Below are 21,449 nucleotides of genomic sequence, written 5' to 3'. Positions count from 1 at the left end.
TGCGGAGACTGCTGTGGGTTTGATGGAAGGGGCTAGAGCAGAGCTCAGCCACCCGCTGGGGACCGCTCACCCCTGGGCCACCTTCCAGCAGTGGCAAGCCAGGGCTCGAGCAAGGCAGGAGCAGCAGCGTGACCCAAAGTTGCCGTATCCACATCAGAAAGTGGCAACGCCTCAGCGAGGCTCAGGAAGGGTTATCAATCCTACGTGGCTGGAAATCCACCCAGAAGAATAGAAAGTAAAAACTTACCTTGTTACCGTCCAAAATGGTAACACACAGCGTTTCCTTGGCGCTGGAGAAATAGGTGCCACTTGCCTGATTTATGGAGTTAAGCAGAGCTTTCCAAAGCTGAAAGCAGGCCAGCACCTTTTGTCTGTGGGTAGAGAGATTGTTCCAGTTGCTACAGGCTCGAACAACTTGCTCTGGCCTTGTATTAGGCACAGGAAAGGGATGGGCCAGGTTTTCAGTCCAGGACTGACTTTGGAGACACAGCAATACCTTGTTACGAACGTCTAATCTAATTCTGCTATTTTACACATTTCAGTGATTACCATCAACCTGTTCGGAAAACCCCTTGTTGAAAGGCAAGATTAATAGAAATATGGAGTTAGCCCCAAGGAGTGTGACCAAAGAACCAGCCTCTCCGACAAACAGTGCCGGGGAGAACAAGATGGAGGTTGCTTCTGAACTGAGCAGCCCAACTTTACATAGCAGAGACAGTGGGTTCTTTGAAAGAGGTATTAAAACAATGTTAAGCATCCGGAAATCACAACGAAGTCTGAACAAAGAGAAAGGAAAGGAAGGTACTGGTACTTGGAAAGGAAAACGACTTTCTCTACGATTCTCCAAGAGCTACGAGGAGAACAAAACCACGATCTGTAATGGCGTGGAGGAGATTGCTGAGAAGCTAGAAACAGAGCCCATTCAAGCAAAACCTCTTTCAGGTAAGAAGCAAAACCACCAGTGTAATTTGCTTGGTAGGATATATGTAACCTTCAACCAATTTACACTTTGCAAGCCTTAGGCCCAGCAGAGATGCTAAAGAACCAGGCATCCCATTACGGGGCAGAGACAACTGTCACCCCTTGCCCAAACTCGTTGGGGTGTTACCTGGCCCAGCCTGGGCAGGTCGCCCATCACTGAACAGGCTGTTCAGTGGCCTCTACTATCTTAGTTTAACCATATCCACAACCTGCCTACGATCACTACATCAACCTGTTGGCTCACATATCAGCAGACTTGTTGTGCAACATACCAGTCGCCAATCTGCTGATCACAGTTTGGGAACTGCTGGTCTGACAGTACCCAGAAGTGCAATGTGGGCTATTCCTACACTATTGCCTGCATTGCACTTTTGGACAATTTCTGCTTTTTAGCTCTCAGGCTGATGGTCCCTGGATTGTATTCTGTAGGTTGCTGCAAGGCCTTGAAGGGGAAGAAAGATGGTTTGGATGTGATCTGCTTCGGCACCTCCACCTTGGTTCCTAATCTTAGAGACTGCCTTGCAAAGGGGCCTCTGCAGATGATTTTAATGTCTTATGCTGACTTTCCATCTATTCTTCTCACAACAGCAGTGATGCAAGTATTTGTTTGGTTTGTTTTCCCCAGGTTGGTTATTCTCATGCATTTTGTCAGCATTACATAGATAGGTCTTAGTCAAATTGTAATAACTACCTTCAGCATAGCTCTCACCTTTCCCAAGTTTGGGCAGACTGCAATGACTGATCTTGGTTTGAGCACTGTTCTCCTCCACCTTCTCAAGGCAGAGGTACTATGATGCATCCACCAGGAGATAGATTGAAGTGGGTCAACGCGGCTTGACCTTTCCTCGGCCAAAATTTCATCGGGTGTCATGAGGATCAGGTAGAAGGGCTGACATTGTCTCCCTGCTATAACGTGCTCTGCTGTGCCATGAGGTTATTTACTGCTTTGCACTGATACATTGCGAGGTTGGTAAACTGGATCTGAGCCTGTCTCATAAACTTTGCTAGTCTGTTCTCAAAGGGTCACAGATGAGGAGCAACAGGAAACGTTACCATAAGCCCTTTTCATCTCCTGCAATAAACAAGCTGAGGAATTGCATTAATAAGGCCCATCCTGTGCCCAATAACTCGTGATTGGCCTAGACTAGAGCAGCTCTGTCAGAAACACATCCCATCCTGAGATAAATATGGCAAGCGATGGAGACTCCACCATGTGCACCATTAAGCTGCATAATGGTTAATTGCCTTTCAATTGTCTTCCTTCAACTACCAGCTGGCTGATCTTGTATTGCTAAATTAAAGATCCATTTAGCACCCAATATCACCTCCCTGAATAATTATCCTAGATGGTGATTAAATGGTGTTTTCTCACTTTGATAAACAGAACAGAATGTATTCCTTTAGTCTCTCACTGCAAGCACTTGTGCAAACACAGGTTTTATATTAATTTTCTAGAAGAGACTAAGTTAATTGGCACAATCTCCCTCCCCTCTGAGTGCAGAAGAAACTGTAGCTCCATGTAGGGAATCAAAGCTACATGCATTGTATGCTGCATTAATAGTTGGGTTATTTGGTATATTTCTGTCTTCATACAGATGCTCTTATGCTGCACAGATTATTTGGTGCATATGGTATAGAATCTGTGTGCAGACAAGCCCAAGGGCGTAAATGATGAGCTATGAACCAGTCCTTCATATCTTCTTTGAGTGCTTTCCAGTTTTTCTGTATCATTTTATATGTGTATGTCTGAGAAGCAGTGGCCACACATGCCTAAATAGTACCTTTTCCCTTCTCCTCTTTAATATTGTCTCATGCCCAGTATCACGGTGGGATCTCCTGTTTAGAGCATCTGTTATGATGCCGGAGATGGCGAGAGCTTCCTAGGACCTCTCAAAAGCCAACAGTGCTCTTGGATCTCCTCAACACATGGCAAATGCTTCTTATGTTACTGGAAAATAGGCAGGGGTTCTTGCACCAGCAAGGCTTTGAAAAAGAAATGGGAAACTCAGTAGATCTCAGCGACTTTGGGGGTAACAGTATTTGGTGACTTTCCCCCAGTCTCAGCCAACACCAGCCAGTACTGGTAGTGAGTGGCAAAAGCAGAGAAGGTGGGGAAAACCTACATGAGACCTGAGCACCAGGAGAAAGCACACACAGGTTTGGATCCCCCTCTAATACACACATGTCCCCAAACCATCCAGGGACAGCAGTGCTCACTGCTTGGGAAACAAATGTCACAGGTGAGAGGCAGTGCTTGGCATCTGACTGTAGCTTTATATACAGGCAGTGAGCAGCCAGGTCACCCGACCCTGAACCATTCCAGGTGGGTGAACTTCACATACCTGGCATACTTCAGTGTTTCTCCATTTCCTTCTGCTGGGACCCCAGGACCACCATCCCAGAGACTGTCCTCTGTCCCCAGCAAAAGGGTTAGTGCACTGTGGCTTCTGGTCCTCCAGAATTCCCTCTTTTTGGTTGAGAGGTTTGGTTGAGCATCCATAGAACATCTCCTAAATGTCTGGAACAAGTAAGAGGCATCTTTCAGAGGCCATTTGCTGTGGTAGGCACAGGCTGGTAAGGATGACCAGCCACGGATGAGCCAGTGTCTGGCTTGCTACCTCAGTCGCTGCATCTCAAGGAGTCCTCGTAATAAAAAATCACCAATGACAACCTCTGCAGTTTGTGTTAGTGTTTTACTAAGTCTTCAGAAATGCAGCAGCCAGTTTAGCTGTGACATTAGTTAGGAAAGTGTCTTAGGAAAACTTGCTAATGCACAAAATCAGGACAGGAGGGAAGACCAGGATTTGCTCAGCGTTACATCTGAACAGGGAATGTTCCTGAAAATGTATCAGAAGCATCCCCCAAATGGCTTCCCTGGGGCATTGGTATCTCTGGAGGACATGCTGGTGGGTAGGCTGGGGGCAGACATGACCCTCTAGTGAGATGTCTAGCCCAGGAGCTCAGAGGGCCTGAGGGGGTCTGTCCCACTGTGCTCCCTCCCACCCCTCCAGCTGGACCCCTTGGGCACCCTCCCTGCCTTCTCGGGCACCGCGCTGGAATGCCCTTTCAGCCAGAGATGCTGTGGCCAATGCAGCAGCAGCAGAGCTGTGCTGAGTATGCTGGGAAACAAGGGCATCCCTGCCAAAGGAAATCCTGCTGGGACGGTCTGTCACAAACTCTTCCTGCTGCCAGTCACACTTCAGCTCCACACTAACAGGAGGGCAGAGCCAGCGGTGGTTTTTACGAAGCCTGAGACACCAGTGCCCCTCCGTGCAGCCTCGTCAGCCATTGCCTGAGGTTTTCCTGCAGGGCTATAATCAGTTTTTCAGATATTTCCTACCTCTGAAACCAACAGTCTGGAGATGTGGCTCAATTTTCCTCTCCTGTGTCAAACAGGAGCTGGAGTGATGGGGGGGGGGGGGCGCGGAAGTCTCAGGGGCACTGCTGGGATCTGGCTACTCAAAGCAGCCCTGCGAGCCTCCCTGTGGGACATCTTGTCCTGTTACCAACCTGTCAATCACCTAACGCCTGCTTTGTCCCAACCCCTTCCCCCCTTCTTTCTGCAGTAATGGAAATCAATGAACTTATTCAGAAGAGGCAACTTTTGGAAGCATTTGCAAGCATCAAGTACTTGGAAGATGAGACTATTGCTGAACGGGATGCTGAGAAATACAAAGATAACCCCCAGGAGTTTGTGAGGAAATCCAAGGACGTGGATCTGCTTTATAACTCCATCACAAATGCGATCCAGTCCATCGTGATGGAAACACTGGAGCATCCCACTGTAGAGGATACCATGCTGACCTCCCTGGTGACTTTAATTGCCCGTGAAGAAGCAGCTCATCCTAACACAGGCAACGCTGCTTGTCCTGGGGTGGACTTGCTCGGCACACCCAGAAAGTGGAGGGAGGAGTGGAGGGAAGCTGTCAACAAGAGCGCTAGAAAGAGAGTCCAGAGAGTACCCATGGCATCAAAGGAAGCAGAGAGTTCTTGGCTTGATCTCCACTTAGGCTTCCTCCAGAAACACCTGAGTGAAGACTTACTGAAAATTAAGTTATCAGTAAAAAAGTGCTACCCAGAGGAGTACCGGGTATGTGACATATACATGGAGGCTTTTCATAATGCCATTGCCTCACACTTGCAAGATCTCTCCCATAGACCACTGGAATTCAACGAGCTCTACAGCTTGCTCGACTGGGTGGCCAATACCTACCGCAGGTAAGATGCCACGCTTGCCACACTGCTTCAGCCTCCTCCGGGGAGCAGCAGGACCGCAGGGTGCTTTCAAAGCACAGAAATGAGCTATTTTTCTCTGAGCAAGCAGGAGAGACGCAGTCACTTCTACAGTAGAACCAGATAGCTAATCTATTAATAGGTGGGGACAAAGGTTTGTAGATAAAACACTTGCTGCTTTTCACAGATCTAAATTACCTCGTTTTCCCCTCCTTCTCCCACTCACTGTTCTCACATGCCAGGAAGCTCCTCCTTGCAGCACTGATAAACCTGCTCACTTTCTGCAAATATTTTGCCAGGTCCAGCAGCTGCTCAATGACTTTTCCAGGCACAGGGAGGGACCTATGGGGGAGCCCTGCCTTCTTCCTGTTTAATTAAAACTGTGATGCATTTGGAAACAGGCCACATTACCCGCCACGTTCAGGGGTCAGAGTCCTCTCAAGGAGGTGCCAAGACATCACCGTGTGGAATTAGCCACATGAAAACAAAGGCTCTGGCTCAGATATGTCCACTGCTTGAACAGGAGGTCCATGCTTTTTAGGACCTGTTAAAGCTCCCTGTAATTCAGGGGTGACTAAAATGTTTTAGGAGCTGCATAGACTTATTAAACACCATCCTCAGGGCACCCTGTATGTGTAGGAATAAAGGCAGGAATTCTTCACAACAGTAAAAGCTGTGTGGCCAGACATTGCCTCCTTTTACAGCCAAAGGAGACATCTAAGATAGGCACCAGTAGAAGGTCGAGGCATTGTGTGTCCTCAGTTGTTCTCTGGGCTAGACCACAGTCCATCATTCCACCACCAAAGAGCTCCTAGACTAAACCCAGCAGAAACACACAGTGCGGTGGGAAGGAGGAGAGAGGCAACATCTACAGGAGGTGAGTCTGCTACTAAGTACATGAGAACAGCCACGTCAAAGCAAAATTGTGTCTCTCCCAGTAGCTGGTCTCCAGGAATGGCCTGAACCAGATAACAAAGGATGGGATGAACGCAAACCAATTGGTACCCCTCAAACAAACCAAAAAGTGAGTGAAGACAGGAGTATCAACAGTGAGTCAAACAGTGGGCAAAAATGGACAGGGAGGGGGTAGTGGTGGAGCAAAGCATGCAGCAGTGACACTTGCTCAGAGTACTCCTACGTTGGGTAGCTTTTGGCCCAGGGACATTTGGACTGCAGATGGTCGTTGTTTTGAACAGCCCTAAACAGATTTATCCTGTGAACTTGCCCACTTTTTCCTCAAAACTCATTTAGGGTGGTGACTGTGCTGACATGTGTGTAACTCCCTCAGCATCATGGCACTGGCTGAGCAGAGTTATGGCAGGACCGCTATGGGAATGACTCTCCCACCCATTGCCCCTCTCCCCAGTGTGTCCCTGTTGATCTCATCTAGAGGGAAATTCCTGGATGTCCCCAGCCCCTGGGCATTGTACTGCACCCCAGCATTGCAGGAGAGGGGGGAAGAAACGAGCTTCAGCAGGCAGGTTCTGCACCAAAGAAAAGTGCCCCCATCATATTTCTGTAACTTGCTGTGGAAGAGCTTATTGAGAGCTTGCAGCTGTTTGGGGCGCTGCCTGCAGTCACCTTGCTGAGTTGGGCTGTTTCCATTGGATTTTCCCATGCTGAAAGAACTTCATCCCCTTGAGCCAGTCGTTTAAGTCATAGTGGAGAGTTTGTATTTAAATCTGTGGTGTCCTTTTAAACGGGCAGCAGACTCAAGCAGCAGCTGGGCTGTGCAATGCTCCACATGTGCAGATGTACCTCTCCTGGAAATCTGAACCATGACCATGGGGACATGGACTCCAGGGCACTATCAGCGTGCTGAGCGTTTTTTTCTGCTGAGCAGTCATTCTGCACCAGCCTGACCTTGTACAGTGCAATCCTCACTTGGACCCAAACCTAACCTTGTCCTCAGTGCTGGTTTGGCGATGGGAGTGCTTTTCTGTGGTTAACAGGCTGCGTGCAGGACATCGCAGCTCTCTTCCTTGCTAACCAGGTGACTGCTTGCAACTTATTCAAGTGCCTGAATATTTTCTTCTTTTTCCTCTCCACCTTCATCACTTCAAAGGTGCAATGCCTCCACGGTCCGTGGCAGATTGCAGGGGTAGCACATTCAATTGTGCGGGCTCATAAGGGGTTTCTTGCCCCGGAGGGAGAAACACGAGTGCTCTCTCCCTTTCCCTGCCTCCCCGCTAATCAGCTGGCCTTATTACACTGCAATCCAGGGGAAAGCGAGTGGTGAAGTCGTGTGTCAGCTGAGAGCACTTTGTAGTCAGACTCTAGCTGCAAGTCCATCCACCGCTTCCATCTGCGGAGGAAGCGGGAGGGGGGAGGCAGCGATGGCCCCTGTCCCAAGCGCGGGAATGGCTTCCAGAGGCTGCTCTGCCACCTCCCTGTGCTAGGGATAACGCACAGGGGAAAAGAAGGGGCTGACACGGGCTGTGACGTGACACCAGAGAGGAGCCGGTGAGATCAGCTAACTCCACAGCAGCAGGCTGCTACAGGAATTACCCTGAAAGGCATTTCGCAGGCTTGCAGTCAAATGAATCAGCTTCAGCTTGTTTATTTAAAAAAGTAAATTCTCATAGCACTTTTCATGTCCAAACAACTCAGAAGTCTCATGATTTCTAAGGTGGGCTGGAACCTTAGATCACTTTGATTTTGAATAATTAGGATTTTGAATAGTGAGGAAAGATTTTCTTGTTAAAGCTTGAAAACAAGCATCACAATTTAAGCTTTAAGTATATTTCTCACGGCTTAATAATTATGTAGCTCATGCCACATGAATATTCCATCAATTTACTTATACTCTAAGGCAACCTAATTTGTTCATTTGAATCTTTCCAGTGAACTCTTTCTGGGTCACCCTGATCTCAAACCAGAAGTTAAGACAGAAAACCTGTCCCTGCTGTTAACACCAGCTGATTGGGATAAACTGAAGAGCAACTACATCACTTCTGCAAAGGTGAGAGTTTTGACCTTGCCCCCACGTGCCCCCCAAGGAGGGTATGGGAGTCCCAGCCTCCCCTGGCAGAGGTCTTGGATGGCTGTATCATGGTTCCCAGCCCCACCAGGTGCTGAGTCCTGCCAACACCACGCAGAATGGCCTTTAATCAAAAGCAAAAAGTCCTGAACACCAATTCTAGGACCGAAGAAGGCCATGAGCTTGAACCTGGATGATCGCAAAGCCAAAAGGACTGTACCAGACCCATACAGTATGGCTAAGGCATACCAAAAGGTTGTAGCTGGGGCTCATCACACTGAAAGCATTGCAAAGTTAGGAGTAAAGACATTTTAGCTGCTACTTTCATGGTGTGTGAGCTCCTGCAGCGCATCTGAGGCTTGTTGTAGCCAAACAGCCTTGGGCTTGTCCCCAACAGAGGACCTCCCCGTGTTTCAGCTACTCCTAGGAAGTCCCTTCTGTAGTTGTCTTTCTGCTGTCCTTTGTTGGGACCCTGTGTAAGACTACATGCTTTCCTGGCTCTTTGGTGGGTGCAGAGATTTTCTTGCAAACCATTTCTGAAGCGGGGCAGTGCTGAAGGTGAGCTCAAGGTACCCAGCTGAATAAAATCGGTATTGCTCCATCATGCTGGTGAAGGATCATTTTGTTTCACCGGCAGCAAGATTGATTTATCAGCCAGGACTGAACAGTGCTGCCACTTACACAAGTGGCTGTACCTCTGGAAAGGACCAGTGTGACCTTGAGCATTACACGAGCTGGAGGACTTTGCAATCAAGCAGTCAAACAGCTGACACAATATTTGCGTGCCAGCAGAATGATTCCCCTTTGATTTGGGAGTACCTTGCCCCCACACAGCACAGCTCCTGATTTTTCCCAGGTTCCTGTGTAGACTGATGGGGTCTGGAGCAGGACCTTTGCCACGCATGAGCCTTACACACGTGCCGACGGAGCAAAACACCCCAAGCCGCTTTACTCATGCTTCCTTCATTATCCTGACCTGCATGTTTCCTTCCTACATTTAACATTTAGGGGAAAATCAAAAGCTATTTTGGAAACATCCTGAGACTGGAGGTCACGGAGAAGTGGGAGAAGGAAGTTCATCCAGAAGTGAAGGAAAACCTCTACCACTCCTCGCTCTCCTTTGATATTCAAACGGTATTTAATTAGTGGGGACAAAGTGTGAGGGGCTCTGTGGCTCCAGGGAAACTGGATCATTACCTTCTGGGGTGGAGGTACCACCTCCTGCGATAGTTTATGTTAGTCACGCACTGGCAGAATACATTAGAGCAGAAAATGCAGTTTATTACAACTTTTAGCTCTCCCGCTTGCCTTCTAGCTGCAAATTAAACCTGCTGTCAATTGTGTCAGCAACATAATAGGCAACTGATTTTAAAGTCCTTAAATCTCTTTGATTAGAAAGAAGAAAGAGAAAGGAAAAAAAGGCGGAAAGAAAAGGTTTGTTAGAAAAACCCTTTGGCTGAAAGAGCAACTTTGTCCCGGGGCTGCGGCAGCCACAGAAAGGCCGTAGGCAGTGACAGCCACTCCAATTTAAACAGTATAAAAAACAAAAGCTCCTACTAGCTTTAGGGACTACAGGGTAATAAAGCCAGGAGGGGTTTGGATTCATTCTCCTCACTCAAAGGGTTGAGTCATTTCAATTAAATAATACCAAAAAAACCCAAAAAATAGAGAGGGAGAGAGAAAGAAAGAAAGAAAATCAAAGAGTTTTGCCGGCTGCCGTGACTCATTTTCCGTAGAGGAATATTACACGTTGTGTGATCACTGGGAAGGCAGGTCTGAATTGGATTAGCAGATGGGTAGGATGTCTCGGGAAGTGCCAAAGCAGGACAGCAGCCTGCCTCACTCTGGAGAGGCCACTGGGACTGTGGGAATGGGAATCGGGGCAAGAAAGATTTCAGGGTGATGCCTGAGCCTCCATGCAGCCCTGGTGTCGCTCCTGAGGAGGGGGATTGCGTGTGCCCCCAGGGACGGTGCTTAGAGCCACCCTCCGCAGGGGGACACGGGGATGGCTCAGCTCCCCTTGGGCATTGGGCTGGGAATTGATCCACAAATCCCCCCAAAAGAGGAGGATGGAGGCTCAGGGCTCCAGTCAACACTGCATCTAGCTCACGCTCAGACAGAAGGATACGCGCCATTAGGTTATGCCACAAATCAGTTTGTGCTTCTTGTCCCATTCTGGATTATTATTTTTAATACAAACCTCCTGGCAACAAGTTGGCTATTTCCCCCTTTGCTAGGCAAGTCATTTTTATCAACCAAAGCTGCATGAGACCCTTGTTTCTCCTGTGCTTGTCATATTCACTGGTGTTTTTTCATGCCATTTGCTAGATCCTCGTGGAGCACATGAAGATATCTGGAGCCATCAGCAGAAGCCTGGAAACACAAACGCTTGAGCTGTGCCTGGCAGAGCTGCATGAATTCTTACCAAGGTTGTCGCCGCTCTGGGTAGCACGTTCCTTCCAAATGAGTCCCACATTGGTAAAAAAGCAGGGAAAAGGTCCATGCATTGGGCCAGACTGGCACCGAGCCGGCATGGGCCTGCTCCTGGGAGAACTGGAGATCACAATGAGCCAAATAACGAGCAAGCAGCAAAACAACTTGGAGGGAGTCATAAACAGACCCAGATGGGACTCTCGCGAGTCCCAAAATCTGAGGTCAGGGGTCCAGGCTGGCTGAAAAGGAGTGGGACCACTGCGCTCCCATCCATCCAGGACCTTTGTGCCCTTGGATGCTGGTCGTTTGCAGCTGCAACCGCAAGCAAGCAGCAGTTATGGACCCCCAGACCCAGAGCCTGCTTGCCCAAAACACACCCCAGGTGTCCCAGGGTGAGTCCTGCTGAGAGGGTTTTCTCCAGCATCCCGTGGGCATAGAAATGGCTGATGAGACCCTCTCTGGTACAAAAAGCATAGCTAGGCCACCTTCTGAGTCTTTTTAAAACTTACCCAGTGTCCAAAGGGCACAGGACCCAGCAACTTTGCCGAAATAATGATTTTCTGCTTGGTAGGCCCTGATTTATGGTCTCAGGTCTTCTCCCCTGTGACATGCTTTGGGGATGCTCCAGGGAAGGTTTTTTTGGCTCGCAGAGGGTCCCAGCACAGCGACACGCTGTCCGACCCCCTGCAGCGGGGCCATGTTTCGGGGGGTTCAGGGCCACTTGCCGGAGCAGCGATCTGTGGAGGAGAAAGGCCGTTCAGCATGAATCAACTCCGAGTGAGACTAAAAATAATTTCACATTAACCTTTGAAGTTTCCCACCTCCGGCAGGTGCTGAGTGGGGAGTTTGCTAACAGGCGTTTTGCAGGAGTGAGGGTGGGGAGCCCAAACACTGCTTTTTCAGATCGTGAACCTGGGGTATGGCAGGTGTCCAAAGTGCATTAAAGGCAAGTTTTTCCTCTTCTAAACCCTCGTCTCCAATGGCCCAGCCATCTACACTTGTCTCCCATACCCTAGGTGAGCAGGGTAGTTCAAAACAGCTATTTGGCTTTGAAGTCTGCCTGTGTTTTTGAGGAGAAACACAGTACTGATGTTCCATTCTTTCTTTTTTTGTCTTCTTCCTCCTTTTTTTTCCTTTTTTCCCCCCTTTTTTCCCTTTTTCTTTTTTTTTCTTTGTTCTCTTTTTAATTTTTTTCTTTTTTTTTTTTTCCTTTTTTTTTTTTTAAACAAAATCGGTGTAAAATGCAAGCTGGGGCAGCAAGGGCTCCCAGATGAAAGGGTCACTGAAACTTAAGCTTTTCCTTAAACAAAACTGAGATGCAAGTCGCTGAGGCGAGCCCGAGCAGGTTCCTTTACCCTGACAAAGATTGGGACCACCAGGCAAAGCCCGCCTGAGCATGCAGCCTCCTGCCAGCTGTGCGGACCTGGCTGTAAAACAGCTGTCAAAGCCATAAAAGCAGTGGGGGTTGGACTAGGTGATCTCCAGAGGTCCCTTCCAACCCCGTATCGTTCTGTGATTCTGTGATTCTGAGCAGTGCTACATGGAAACCAGATACTGAACGTACCCCGCTGAGATTGCGGAGGGGAAACGTAGGTGTGATGCCCTGTTCCTATTCACCTTCTGTTGTAAAATCAGCCCTGAGGTAAATCCTTTCCTTGTGCTCTTGAGAGGGCACGTATTATATTGCCCCCAAAGCCAGAGAAATGAAGGACCAGAATGATGAGCCTGACCACGGCCACAATTAATCCCTCAGCGTGAGGAAAAGTCAGAGATTTGGCGTGCCGAGATCCCTGGCATCTCTCCAGAAGTGCTGCGTACCCGCTCAAGGCGAGCGCACCCTAAACCCATAATTATCTGCCATCTATTCCCCTCCAATGCACTCGCGTGTTATGACAGCTGGAAAAAAACATGTCCGCACACAGAGGGGACAGGTTGGGCCAGCCACCGGTGTCTCCTGACATCGCTGTGTACACAGAAGATGAGCCATCCTCGGTCCCCCAGCCGTTAGCATTACCTACGTGTCTTCTCCTGCAGGTTCGGGGAGGAGTTCATGGCGTGGAGCACTGCCCAGGACAGTCCCATCTTTGCACCCTATTTTGCTGCCTACATCAACAGCTTCCACGACCTGGTGTAAGTCCCCCCCAAGCCGAGCTGCCGCGTTGCTGGGGTACGGGAGGGTGGCAACGTCCAGAAAGGTCTCCTGGGGGTGCCTCGTGGGGTGCTCAGCTTCCAGCCCTTCCTCACCTCACGGGGGAGATGTTCCTCAAGAGGTGCATGCAAAAGTCATTTCACTGGGGCAAAAAGATGAAGAGACAGAGGTGGGGATGGATCTGGTTCGCAGACAGATCCGGTGCTTGCGTGAAAGCTTTAAACTCATTTTCCGCCCATTTATTTCAGCCTCAGAGGAGGGTTCTTTTTCATTTTTTGTTCTGGAGCTTGGCAGAATAAACCCAGCAGCACGGTCTGACAGCTGCTTTTGGCACTGGGCTGGAGGAAACTCTGTGAAAGCACCCCTGCAAATAAACCCCTGCCATGGCTGCTGGCAGGAGGAGGAACTTCTAGGGCTTTGCATGCGTTAAGAATTAGTTATTTAAAGCCACGTGTTGAAAAGGCCTCTGATAAACAGGTATGCCCACCAGCTCTGGGCATCCCTGCCATGCAGATGTGGTGCTTCAGAGGTCAACCTGACACGCAGCAGGGGTTCGGCTTCCAAGAAGCTTGGGTTGTTATCTCCAGCCCCGGCTGCTGCTCCATTGCTGCCCAGCACTGCCTGTGGCGGGGATGTTACATGCCAAATATTATTCAGGGGATGCAGAGGATCGCATGTTGCAGTGTCTCACAGGAGCCAACGGCTCCAGCCGCAGTGAGCACTACCATCGGGATGTCTCTAGATGGCATGGTCTCTCCAGCAATGCTAACCTCGCCGAGGAGCCGGCTTCCTCTCCCTCCTCCTGCGAAAAATTGCTCTCCCGTTCCCTGCTGGGGACTGGAGAGGTGGTGAAGGGAGAAGCCAGCCCCAGGCAGGGAGCTGGCAATCATTTAGGTGGTGGATTGGCTACTCTGGGTTTATTCCCATGTCAAGTTAAATATTTTTCAGCCTGGGGCAATGAGTTGCTGTGCAGAGGTAGGTGGTGATTTTGTGGGTGCTGGACGCAGACTTTAGGTGTTCAGCAGGAGTTATGGACCTGAGCCCCAGCCTGGGGTGAGAGGGTTGCTCTTACATGTTTTGTAGTCCTGCCTGGGCATCCTCAGATACAAACTAGTTACCAAGGAGCAGCAGGAACCCGCTGTGCCCTGTGGTCACAGCAGTGGACATGGCATGTCCAGAGATGCTTGGGGACCACTGGCGTTTTAGTGGTGCTGCCTCAGCTCCCCCTGGAGCGTGTTCCAGTGGGGCAGGGATGGAAAGTGAGAAGAAAGCCAGGATATCGCAATACCTCCAAAGCCCACACATACTGCCGGGGATTTCATTAACCTCTCCGAAGTTGTGTTCTCTTCCTTCTTGGTGGGAAACCTTGCAGAAGTATGCACTGTCCCTAGGAAACTCCACAGGTTTCCACCTCCATAGTTCACCGTCCCAACTGCTGCTGGTAAATACTGCCCGGAGTGAGTCAGCAGGGCTCTGGGGGACGCAGGGTCAGCAGCTTTCCCTTCTCTGGCTTTATTATTTACTTGTCTCGGTGCTCTCTCGGGTACCTGGAGATCATTTAGCAGAAGTGTTGCTCAAGTGAAAGAGTAACCAGCCCATGCAACCGCTCCGCACGGTTGAACCATCCCACCTGATGAGGAAATAGGTGTTTTTTTAAGCACAGTTACTCAGTTGTGATTAATTTTCTGTGTATGGATTGTGCAAAAAGAGTCGTTACTTTCACCCATTAAGTGTTTCCAAGAGGAAGTACTAGATACACAAATTTATTTTAAAATAATGTCCAAGATACCAATCTGGATAAAGTGCTTAGGGCAGGGTAATAGTTTACATTTTAACATTAACCCACTGGTTGTGTCTCTCCCTCTCTCTCTAGGTCAGGGTTAGAAACGGTGTTTAAAGTCAACACTGAGGAACTGCAGAAGATTTTGGCAGCTCTGACGAGGAACTTCACAAATATTTTTTTAAATAAATTAAGAACAAAAGCACAGGTAAGAGGATCTTGGCCACATTATTTCCTAAATCTAAGGGGTATGTGCAGGACCACGGCAGCAGCAGAGGGCCGTTGCCCTTCCCTTGTCTCACCAGCTAGACCTTGGTTTGCAGTGCATGACATTAGGGTCCCTCCGAAATCCATCATGCCTAACATTTGTAGAAATCCTCCTTGACTCAAAGCGACACTTTCAGCATCCTGGGAGCTTTTCTGCTGTGAGTAACGATACATTTGTGAAGCTGTTTACTTTAGTACAACGGCAACCAAAAGAAAAGGGTATTTAGTGGCTTCCAGCATCTCAGGCAAAGCAGTGGGGGGAAACCTCACCCATAGTGAAGCACCGGGGAAGTCGGCACCAATGGGACCTTTTTCCTTCTATCAAAACATTTGGATTTTTCAAGACTTTGATTTACTCTTACTTATTCATAGATCTGCCATCACAGTCCATTATCAACCTCTTCAGACAGGACAGAATTCATTCTGGTAGAGGTGACTTTTCCAGGCTGTTTCCATGGTGAAGAAAGACTGATTCTTTCATCATGAGGATGCTAAAGCTCTGGTATCAGCCGATAAAGCTTTGGTATCATCTCAACTTGTGTTAAGAGGCCTAAAAGGCAATGTCCTGCAATGCAGTTTGTGCTTCCCACGTGCTACAGATGGGGCTTTCTGCCCCCAGCTGGCTGGGGGTCCACTAGCTCCAGCTGGTATAACACCAGATGGGGAAAATTAAGCCTTTGGTCTGACCTCTTTTCACTCATCCTAATTCACTTTCTAAATCACCGAGCACAACTTTGAGTGGCCAAGACAGTCACGCAACTGTTCCAATCTAAGCCAAGCCTGTCTGGCCAAGGGGACTTTCCAGTGACTGCAGAGCTTGTCTCAGAGCCTAAGGGGCAGGCGAGGAAGGAGTCATGCCAAGGCATTGACCAAGAGAGCCAAAATGCCATGAGAACTGCAAGTGGCTGGGACAAAGCATTTCCAAACAGCCCTCCAGCAGGCCGGGAGCACAGCAGGAGGGCACAAGCTGGGGAAATAATTGGGAAGATTACCAGGAGTCGAAAGACAGAGATCCTGAGAGCTAAGAGGAGAAAAGTACAAAGGGAATGTGCCAGAGAAGGGATATTTTGAATTTTGCCCTTAGGGGAGCCTCTTCCAGGTGCCACTAGAAGCCTTTAGTGGATATTGCTGTGTGTCTGTGTGGAGGGACATTAGCTCTGGGAACGTGGCAAGGAAATCACCCACTGGGGACACTTGGTCAGAGCACCTTGTACCCAGGGCAGATGGGAAACAGTGCCATCACTCCCATATCATCACTGACCATGAGGCATCGAGCTGGGGATGCTCCCAGCTGCTATTCCCCCACCACCACATCAGAGCAGTGAGCAGAAGGAAAATCCCAGTGAGACACAGACACATGGGTCTGCAGGCAGGACAGACAGTCCCCTGCAAGTGCTGTGAGCAAGAGGAGCTTGAGATGGATTACTGGGCTAATTTCCAACAGATTCGCTACCAAGTCACTTATCATGTCCATAGCTGGTGCAAACCCAGGTAACACTAGCATACATAGTTGCACACCACAGCCTGTTCTAGCCGTGCCTGAGTTTCCTCTGATTAACTTTCACATCTGTTTCTTCATCCATACAGTAGGGTTATGAATAGGGATACAGTAGGGATAAAGAAATATAGCTGGTGGATTAGAAGGCGGCACGGAGCAAAGGAATGAGGTGTCCCAAGCAAGCCTTTAATGCCAAAGCATCTCCTGCTCGGGGAGTGCTGTTTCTTCTGTCTGCACTGGGGCACCTACCCAGAGAGGGGAGATGTGGGTCTGAATTCCCTAGGGTGCTGAGAGAATCCCAGCGTGCTCCCTGCTCCTGGTGCGTCTTCATGCAGAGTGGGTGCACCGTCAGTGCTCTGTGCTTTTTGGTTCAAGCCCACCAAGCAGGCATACAGCTGGGTGCCTTCAGCTAGCGCATCACCTAGTCTGAATATTACCGGTGTCACCAGTGAGGTGGTATTTTTTCAGCCACTCCTTAAGAAAATCCTGACCAAGGACTGGATTTTGGCTACGGAGAGGCCGGACTCGCTGGCATTGGCTATCTCGCAGTTCTCCAAGCACCTGCAGCACATGAGGGAGCCCACGGGGCAGGTAGGCAGATGGTCCCTCACCTGGGCAGTGATGCTGGGGGAGTCCCACTGTCATTTTCAGGCTGTGGTCTGACCTGCAGACTCATCTCCAGCAGTGGGGGATGTTTATGACCATGGGGTCTGATGATGATGACATGATGCTACCATGGGGTAGTTCAGCTATTACCATACTTCCACGTGAGAATAAGCAACATCTTTCCTTTCTGTAGTTTAAATACGGGAAATGATTCCTTTAAAGAGGAACCAAAAGCTTTCGTGAACATTACAATTCCACAAGTCGCAGGCCCATATACTCCTTTCACATCTGTGCAGTTGTGAAATAAATGGGTAGGTGACAACAGCACTGTAACTTAAAATATGAAAGCACCATCAAAACCTACTTTTAAAACAATGTTAAATATTCCCCCTGGCTACCGAGGAGCTGAACTGCCAACACAAAACCATGGGCTATTTCAGGGTGAGGAGTATTTCCATGCATTCCCTTGGGCACTGCCGTTGCTGTGGGAGCTGCTGGCTGCCTTCAGCTGGCCTGGGCAGTGTGTCCTGGCCGGTGCGCTGCCTTTGTGCATCTCCTCCATGCCCTCGGCTGCTGCTAAAGACCCGAGGGCTTCCTCTGCCCACTCTCACTGCCATAGCCTTGCCTGAGAACCACAGAAAAAAAATGAGGTTTGGGTTTTTTTTGACCAGGAGCTTCTTCGTGACATTCATAAGTACGTGGTGAGGGAATACATCGTGCAGGTCATCAAACCCAGACGGAAAATGAATGAAGAGACACGGCAGCAAGTGAGTGAAAAGATGAACCAGGAAGCCAGAATCCTTAATAATATGCTCATTGATCAGGTATGTGAGTTCCCTCCTGGCATCCCCAGGTTGTCCCATTCCTGGAGGTGCAATGTCCTTTCTTGGCTTCCTGAGGACTGAGGCTGCAGGCTTTCAAGGAGAGCAAGCCTCAAGAAATGTAAAAGTGCTTAAAAGAGAGCAAGCGAGGTGGTCACTGCAGGTTAACGGCATGGACTTCCAGCCTGGTGGCTGCTCTGCAGTAGCAGCTTCTGCATGTTCAGCTGGCAGCTCTGCAATTGCCCACGGGCCTTTTGTGTAGCTGTGGGATCAAGTAGTACATGTTGCAGGATCAAGCTCATCCTGTGGCAACTTGGTCCTGGGCCTGTTCCCTTGGGCCATGGGATGCACCTTGTCTTGGAAGGATCCCTGCCCTGGGTACAGTTCATGGAGATGAGTCCAGCAAGGAGGTCCATCCGGGCACACAGTCTGTGTACAGGAGGGTGATGGGGAGAAAATTGCAGCTGTTTGTGCGCATTGTGGCTCAGTAGCATCAGTTTGGGATTTTCAGGGAAGCCAAAGTTGAACTTATTGGGTTTTGCAGAAAGTCGGGTGTGTGGAGCACTGAGCCCCACCTGGGTGGTTACTTGGCCGAGGCAGATCCCTCTCAGCAGTGAGGCACACGAATCTATTGGTGGGGTGGGGGGGTGAGGAGAGGCGGGAGAAGGCTCTGGCATCCTCTGCTGTGCTGGACCACGGCCACAATGCCCTGCTCAGAGTCTGCCTCCCTGGGGTGCTCGTGAGTGTCGGGGAGCACGGAGTCAAGGCCCGGCATTGCTCCCGGGGGTGCATTGCCATTGCCACCCCCCGGCAGCACCCTGCCCGCCCCAGGGCAGCCTGTCCTGCCTGCAGCAGGACTGCCCTACACCAGGGAAAGCCACCCGCTGCCGCGCTCTGCCCGGCAGGTAAAAAGCATTTTGCAGGTGCCGCGCTTCCCCCTCACGTCCTCGTACGTCTCCTCGTTCACAGGGCTCTGACTCCGACTGGCTCCTTTCTGCCATACACCACATCGCCAACATCATTGGGGAGAATAAAAAAGACAAGATCAAGGAGTACGTCAGGGAGCTGTGTCAGGATTATCCAGATATCAGGTATGTGAAATGGCAGATGCCAGAACTGCCGGGCTCCATCCCAAACAGTGCCAGCTCGCTCCTTGCCTTGGCCAAGCTCTTCAGCTTCTCTTCTCTGCTGGTAGCCACACGTTAGAGGTCAAGGTGCCAGCAACTGGGGGCATTCCACCTTGGTTTTCTTTCTTTATGGCTGTATCCTTTCTCTTTTTCTCCCCATCTGCTGTATCTTATAATGCACACAAGTTACCTCAAAAGCCTTTTAATTCTAGAATAGAACAGAATAGAATAGAATTAGAATAGAATTAGAATAGAAATTTTAGTTGGAAAAGGCCTACAACAATCACCTGGTCCAACCACATCAGGGCTGGCCAAAAGTTAAAGAATGTTATTAAGGGCATTGTCCCAATGCCTCTTACACATTGACAATCTCAGAGCATCAACTAGCTCTCTAGGAAGCCTCTTCCAGTGTTGGACCACCCTCTCAGTAAAGAAATGCTTCCTAATGTCAAATCTAAAGCTCCCCTGACGCAGCTTTCAAGGATTCCCATGTGTCCTATCACTGGATACCATTTTATTGCTCCAAATGAACCTTGTTTCGCTTCAAAGCTCCAGGTTGCCTTTCAGTGCGTCACTGGTATTAGACCAGTTTGCCAACCTGCAGGCTCCAACTTTGGAGCAAATACTTTGTCTCCTGCTCTCAGGCTCAGACCTCAAAGTGCAGCAGACCTTGACACAGTTCAGCTGCAGTTTCTGAAAGGGCCTCAACACAACCACTAAATTTTGGAATAAATCACAAATTCTTTCTTTTGTACTTTCCATTTGCTGTTCCAAAGCAGCATCTGCAAAATTTAAGTCTACTGGAAAAGTAAACAAAGTGACTAGCTCTGTGCATGGCTAAGCAGCTATGTATCAGAAATTACCTCCTCATCTACGGCTCTTCTACCAACCATTGTGAAGGAATATCAGTGGTACAGCTTGCAAAATAATTCTGTTTCATCAGAGTCATTTCAGAAAAATACCAAAGGTTTTTGCACTGGGTTACACAGTTTCTGCTGAAGAACACTTATACAATCAAAATCAACTATAAATTTAACAAATTCCTCAGGACACTGATGTGGACTCTCAAATATTTAGAAAAAAAGTGACATTAAATATATTTTCCTCTCCCCAAATACGAGGCTCAAAATTTTTCATGAGTATATTTAACTTGAGTGGGTCAGATATGCTTCAGGCTTATCTGTGTGGGGAAATTCAAGACATGGATTTGAAAAAGAATAATTGTTCCTGAGTAATTTCCTAGGTGAACACACCTATCCTACAAAAAAAAAAAAAAAAAAAAAAAAAAAAGCCTTAATCCCAGTGGCCAGACTCAGCTGATGAAGGAGGCAGTGCCTGTTCTGGAAAGAATGGGGGAGGTAAACGATGCCTAGTCAGGCTTAGCTATTTGAAAAAAATTTTCCAGGCAGAAAAGCCATTTACAAGGCTGTGATTTGTGGTACTTTTTCGTCATTAGCCTTAGACCCCAGCCAGGTTTTTAGGCTTGTCCTCTTGGTTGATCTATTTCCTGGCTTTCCATTATTGAGTAATATTATTTTAACAATTAAGTTTGGAAAACAAGGCGGAACCTGCTGGACCTGCATTGCTTCCTGTTCAGGTCTCTGTTAATTCTTCCCCTGAGCTCTCAGAGACGTTGCTGAATTTCTATATACCAAGATGACTGCAACAGGGTATCTTTCCAAGTTGGCTTTCCTAGCTCTAATCTAATTAGTGCCTGTCAGCTTCCTAAATATTAGCACTTCCATTACTCAACTCAAAATAATCATTAAATAAAAGGTCTGCAGCCTCTCAGGAAAACTTGAAAAAGACGTCACGTGTGTGTGGAGAGAGAGGAGGAAATTCCCTGAAGGACCAGCAGCAGAAGGGTGTCCCACCAGCGCAGGGTGGTAGGAGCTGATGCTCACTGCCTCGGTACCTCCTCAGGCTGCAGACCCCCATCCTGGTTGCTCTTCCAGCCCAGTAAGGGGATGTTGATTGATAGTTAGACTAGATGATCTTAAAGGTCCCTTCCCACCTAGACGATTCTATGATTCTGTGTTCCCCAGTGCTTTGCCATGGCCTCACTCCCTCTCCGGCACGGTGGTTGGTTGTTTACCTCTGGGCTGGTTTTGCTCACCAGGACTGAGCGAGGTCTTGTTTGCTTTCTGCAGGAAGGAGCACCTCCTGGCGGTCCTCATGCTCCGGGGGCTGGGGCGCGCCAGGAGAGCAGCGATTTTTCAGCAAGGCTACCATGTGCTGGAGAGCCCTGATGGTGGGGAGGGCAGCACGCTCTTCGCCGAAATTGATGCCCCGGTGATCACCAGCTGCTTCTAAAACAGAACCAAAACATCAGTCAGCATCCTCCCTCCTCCTGCGCTGCCTCTACGGCGTGATCCAAAATCTGCTACCCCACCTTGCTCCTCTGCAAACGCAACTTTTTGACTGCTGTGGGAAAAGGAGTAGTTTTCTGAACTTGCTACCCCGAGTTCAGAAACCCAAGGCAGCAGACGCGCCAAGACACTGACCTCCTGCAAGAGCTCCTGGGCAGCAGCCCCAGCCCAGGCACTGCATCCACCCTGTATTCAATTCAGATTT

The 21,449-nt window shown here is 49.0% G+C and overlaps 1 protein-coding gene across 1 annotated transcript; it reads left to right on the top strand.

The window, feature by feature from the left end:
* Positions 1–593: 593 nt before the first annotated feature.
* Positions 594–21,188, top strand: EXOC3L4 (exocyst complex component 3 like 4). The gene is made up of 11 exons (XM_074149839.1): positions 594–942; positions 4,548–5,199; positions 8,059–8,176; positions 9,203–9,328; positions 10,523–10,623; positions 12,662–12,757; positions 14,650–14,764; positions 16,790–16,912; positions 17,599–17,751; positions 18,718–18,839; positions 21,026–21,188. The coding sequence occupies exons 1-11, from the start codon at positions 600–602 to the stop codon at positions 21,186–21,188; spliced, it is 2,112 nt and encodes a 703-aa protein (XP_074005940.1). The 5' UTR covers positions 594–599.
* Positions 21,189–21,449: the final 261 nt, after the last annotated feature.

The sequence above is a fragment of the Numenius arquata genome, chromosome 6 (assembly GCF_964106895.1).
Source record: "Numenius arquata chromosome 6, bNumArq3.hap1.1, whole genome shotgun sequence".
NCBI lineage: Eukaryota > Metazoa > Chordata > Aves > Charadriiformes > Scolopacidae > Numenius > Numenius arquata.
Note: the sequence above shows the minus strand (reverse complement) of the source record. Positions and strands in the feature narration are given on the sequence as shown.